General features: G+C 44.2%; 1 protein-coding gene across 1 annotated transcript; it reads left to right on the forward strand.

Moving 5' to 3' along the window:
• Positions 1–334: 334 nt before the first annotated feature.
• On the forward strand, positions 335–1984 carry LOC145807239 (uncharacterized). Its single transcript, XM_082905192.1, has 2 exons — positions 335–1705; positions 1880–1984. Exons 1-2 carry the CDS (start codon positions 335–337, stop codon positions 1982–1984), a joined length of 1476 nt encoding a protein of 491 aa, XP_082761318.1.
• The last annotated feature ends 3680 nt before the right edge of the window (positions 1985–5664 follow it).

Consider the following 5664-nt stretch of genomic DNA (forward strand, 5'->3'; position numbering starts at 1 on the left):
GCGGAGACTCTACGTCAACAACAGCAACTGCCTCAACAACAGCCGCCACAGCCACCGCCACCGGTACCTCCACCAGAAGCACAAGATTTCCATGCTGAAGACCGGACTATTACACTTACTAAGGAGTTTAAAAAGATGAAACCACCATCTTTCAAGGGAGGGATAGAACCGATGAAAGCTGAGGCCTGGATGTTGGGCATAGAGAAGTTATTCGAAGTCTTTCACTCTTGAGGACAAGGCCCGAAGGTGGTGGATGCTTACGAGAACAATCCATCCAGGGTTAGCATGGGACAGATTTCTGGAGCTGTTTTATGATAAATATTTCCCTCAAAGCATGCGGGATAAAAAGGTGACTGAATTCGAAACTCTCAGACAAGGGAACAAGACTGTTGCTGAATATGAGTCCCAATTTGCAGAGTTAGCCCGGTTTGCATCGCACATGGTGGACACGGACTATAAGAAGGCACGAAAATTTGAAGGGGGATTACGGGGTGCTATCCTGGACCGAGTTAATATGTTAAAGTTGCCTACTTATGTAGATGTGTTGGAGAGGGCTGTTATAGCTGAGGGAAACCTTGCTGCTCAGAACTGGATTTTCGAGTGGAAAGGAAAGAGGCAAAATAATCAATGGTCAAAGGGAACAACTATTCCACCAAACAAGAAACAGAACTCAGGGACTTCAAATACTTCTACCCCTAGTCAGGGTACGATTCCTATTTGTTCGGAATGTGGAAGGAGGCATCGTGGGACGGACCATTGGAACTCTGAAGCCTGTTATCAGTGTGGCAAAACGGGTCATTTGATAAGGGATTGCCCTCAGAGGAATCAACGAAATGGCAATAGAGCGGCTACTAGTTCAGCAGGATCTACACCAACTACTAACACCAAGACATCGGTCAAACCTAACAACAATAAAGACACTGCGAGGCAAGGCAGGGTATTTGCATTGGTTCCGGGAGATGTGCAAAATGCAGCAACAGTGGTGTCAGGTACATTTATGGTTCACGGTCATTCTGCTTCTATTTTATTTGATTCTGGTTCTACCCATTCTTTTGTGTCGAAACTATTTGCTCCTAATCTAGATAAACCAGAAGAAGTACTATCTTATATATTGTGTGTGTCCTCACCCTTGGGGGATTCTATGATCTGTACCTCTGTATATGTTGCTTGTGAACTTCACCTTGGGGATATTCGGGTATATGCCAATCTGTTACCTCTCGACATGAGGTATTTTGATATTGTACTGGGAATGGACTGGCTGAGTGAATATGGTGCAACTATAAATTGTTTGACGAAGCAAGTTAATTTCCACCCTCCGGCTCAAGCAGAATCTACATTTCAAGGACGGGAGGTGACTTCCCCACCGTATTTGATTTCTGCAGCAAGGGCATGTAGGTTAATTCAGAAAGGGTGTCGAGGGTATTTGTGTTGTGTTTTGGAAGAGCAAATAATGAATGAGGGTACTGACGTAATTCCAGTTGTTCGTGAATTTCCAGACGTTTTTCCAGAAGAGTTACCAGGGCAATTGATAGAGAGGGAAATTGAATTTACAATTGAAGTGGCACCGGGAACTCAACCCATTTCGAAGACTCCGTATAGAATGTCACCAGTTGAGATGAAGGAATTGAAAATACAGTTGCAAGAGTTACTGGACAAGGGATTTATCCGTCTGAGTGTGTCTTCGTGGGGTGCACCAGTTCTGTTTGTAAAGAAGAAGGATGGAACACTCTGGCTTTGTATCGATTACAGGGAACTTAATAAAGTTACAATCAAGAATAAGTATCCATTGCCAAGAATCGATGACCTATTTGATCAGCTTCAGGGGGCACAAGTCTTTTCACTGAGCCTAGCTCACTCTGTATTATGTCTGTTTCTGTAGGTCATCAATCCGGAGGTCAGTCCTAGACTTGATGCCGTCTTCTTTTGTCAACCTTTACGTGTTCAGGCACTAAACAAAGCCATTCATTTTGTGAAGTTGTTATGATGTTGGCTTGCTATTTAAACGTCCATCTAAGGTTGATGTACATAACTTCATGTTTTTTTTTTTGTATACGCCCAATCATGGGGCTGGAACTATAAATGTATGTGGATATGACCGATGTCCAGGGATATAGTTTTAAACTTTGTCCGCCTTTGATGGTGTATGTGATGTATGAGATCCTGGTATATTAGAAATAGCTCAATGGAGTAGTTTGTATCTATATTATGTTTGTATTTTATGCTTCCGATAAGGCCCCGTAGGTTATGTATACCAGGTTATACGTCCGTTTCTGAATAGGTCATGCCCAAACTTTTAGGGGCAAGTTTGAGGCGTGACAGGGATATCCCAATCACTTAGGTCTGTACTTAGAGTAGGAGCAGTGGAAGGCTCTTCTCTCTTCTTCGTCGTGACCTCTGTATCGGCAGGGGTATGGGTGGTAGTTCTTCTCTGTGCTTGTCTCTGCGAGGCTGCGAAAGAGTCTGCCATCAATTTCAGAACTGAGGGGGTGTTTGTCTGAGTAGTTGGATCCATTGGAGCCTTGCCTTTATGTTGGTCCCTAACCAATGGTTCAGCAGCAAGCCCAATTTTGGCTGTCAAAGGTCAAACAAGTTAGTGTTGTAGAGAAAAAAAAAATGCATAACACAGTCAGGGATATGAAGTATATGAAAGAAGGATACCTGTAGCCTTAAGCTTGGAAGGCGAGGATACGGGGCCCTGATAATGAGTACAAGTATCATGAAGGCAGGTTTCAAGTGGCTTGCAAAAAATAATGGCAGTCATAAGTCCCCACCAATGGTCAAAAGCAGTGGAGCAGTCCGAAGCAGGTTTGAAGAAGAAGGGGCCAAAATCTTGGAAATTTTTGGTGTTCTCTGTCAGAATGGATTCAGCTTGCCTAGGATCTTTGAAGTAGATTCTGGACCCTCCTCATGGATGGTTGGGTGGAAATAAGGATAAGGGATACCCTGGGAAAGACCTAATTGCCTGGACCATTGATTGGGACAATATGTCTCAAAACTGCAGTTAGACATCTTCCTGGAGGATATAGAATAGCCAACCAAGACATGCCTAGAGGTGAGAATGTGTCTCCAAGTCTCATTTTGTTCTTGGACTTGCTCATTGTGTAAATCAGAAGGGTTTGTGAAGAGGAAGCAAAGTCTACTGGAGGAGAATTGAAAGTTTTGAAATGGCATGTACAAGTTGGAAGGTCTCTTCGAAGGAAGGCTGTAAAACATAGCAAGATGATTCTGAAAGTGAGGATGGGTTGGCTGTTATAAGTGAGCAATTGCTCAGCATACGAGTGGAAAACTGGCTTCAAGGTGTTAGCTGGTCATGGTTGTGCCTCAGGGAAATAGGCATACAACCAGGCCTAGAAGAGCCAGAAGAGGCCACCACAGTTGCCAGAAATCATCTTGTCGACAAAGGAAAATAGGGCCTTGTAAAAGGTGGCAAGAAGATAAGGGGCTAAAGCCATAAGTTGGCCATCTTGCATACACAAGGCAAGGAGGAGGTATTCCTTCGTGATCTTGTACCCAGGGATACAAAAAATAAACTCACAAAGCCAAAGTAAGTAAAAAGCAGTTCTTTCTTTGTCCTGGACAGGGGAACCAGGCTCGCCTTTGTATTTTTTGGCGAAATCTGTATAGCACGTGTCAGTGTTTAAAGTAAAGGTCACTTTTGGAGGCTCAAGGAGAGCATGAATTGGATTGCCCAAGATTGAGAGACCAGTCAAGTGAGCTACATCTAAGATGGTAGGGGAAATCAAACCAAATTGAGGAGTAGGGAGTTACAAGATTGCGACCAAAAGCATGCAGCAGCAGCAATCAGCCCTTTGTCCATGTCATAATTTTTAGTCGACAGTCTAATTGCTTCACTAATGCCCTGGTGCTTCCATACTTCAGCGTCGTGACCTTCAATTCTCCTGGCCCAGGTTCCCCAAATAGAGTCTGGTGAACTCTACGATCTGAGTGGGTTTTTACTGACATTCCAGTTAGTCCACTTAAGTCCAGGTTGGTTGAGAAGAAGGTTCTCACCATTACCAAGGGGATAGTATGGAGCTAGCTCGTCTAGGAAGTAATATGCGAAGGTAGGGCCTAGAGTAGCCTTAGCAACAGAGCTTGTGCTAGGCAATAGGGTTGCACCAAATCTTAGAGGAGCGATACATGCTCTGATAGGGTCTGGGAAGCGGAGTAGGTCTTCATTGTTCTCCTCAAATGGAGATGGTTGAGATTTTTTCGGCGCCATAGCTTAGGGTTTTGTGGTGCTCTGGTTTTGAACGACAATTCTTGAGAAGAAGGAGTACAATCTGGGGAGTTCGAATCAGAGGGAAATGAAGTGGTTTGAAGTTGAAAAGGTGGGTCTTTTATAGCTTATGATGGGGCCAGTATATTTAAATGCTCTTATATTGGGCTATAGTTTATGTTTGTTTTGGGCCCATATTAAGAAATTTGCTATTGGTCCCCCTTGTTAAAGTTCAATATCATATGACTTGGACCACCACAAGGGGGGCCCCCATGACCCCCCCTCTCTTTGATTGGCCAGTTTTTAAATTTTTTTTTTCCTTCTCACTGCAATCACCAGCCCCTACGTGTGTGTGTGTGGAGGGTGGGTGGGGTGGTGGTGCAGGTGGTGATTGGAGAGGGTCTCAATAACTTCTGCAAGGTTAATTCATATGATATTTAACTTGAACAAGGGGCCCATTGTTTGCACCAAGTTTTGCCAGTCTCTGTCAATAGATGGTCCACTTAATCGAGGACAAGTGGTCAAGTCTGAAGGAATGTCCACCACTTGAAAGTGGGCTCTCTGCATGTGGGTCACCTAGAAGTGATGGGGGAAGTTTTTAGCACCAGTCATGGAGTTAGTGGGCACACTTTCAGGAGGAAGCATGAGACAAAGCAGCAGCCTTGCTCTGTCGACAGAAGTTTCAAACAGTTGGTGGCCATGAAGTAAACACAAGAAAAGGGAGATCAACAGATAGAAGTGGAGATTTAGTATACTTGGAAAGCCTAGAAGGGAGATCGTTGGTTTTGATATCCGTATACTATTTTTGTTGCCCATCATTGCATGATCCCATACGTCTACACCATAACTGCCGCTGCAACTGCCCCCTGACTTCGAATCTTGAAGTCCCCTCTGCCAAATATTGACTCTTCCCTGTTGACCTTCCTTTTCACCATTGTGGGGGCATGTCCCTCATCATTATGAGTTAGTGGGCACACTTTCAGGAGGAAGCATGAGACAAAGCAGGAGCCTTGCTCTGTCGACAGAAGTTTGAAACAGTTGGTGGCCATGAAATAAACACAAGGAAAGGGAGATCGACAGATAGAAGTGGAGGTTTAGTATACTTGGAAAGCCTAGAAGGGAGATCATTGGTTTCGATATCCGTATACTGTTTTTGTGGCCCATCATTGCATGATCCCACACGTCTACACCATAACTGCCACTGTAACTGCCCCCTGACTTCGAACCTTCAAGTCCACTCTGCCAAATATTGACTCTTCCCTGTCGTCCTTCCTTTTCACCATTGTGGGGCATGCCCCTCATCATTATGAGACAAAAATCGATAGAGTATTGTCCACTAAACACAACCATAATCCTTGCAAACTGGGCCACTGAACCACAACACTTGGCCACTCACTGTTACTGCCCCTGACTTTGAATCATCAAACTCTGGCAAATATTGAATT

This window comes from Camellia sinensis, chromosome 14 (assembly GCF_055761805.1).
Source record: "Camellia sinensis isolate YWXY chromosome 14, ASM5576180v1, whole genome shotgun sequence".
Taxonomy (NCBI): Eukaryota; Viridiplantae; Streptophyta; class Magnoliopsida; order Ericales; family Theaceae; genus Camellia; species Camellia sinensis.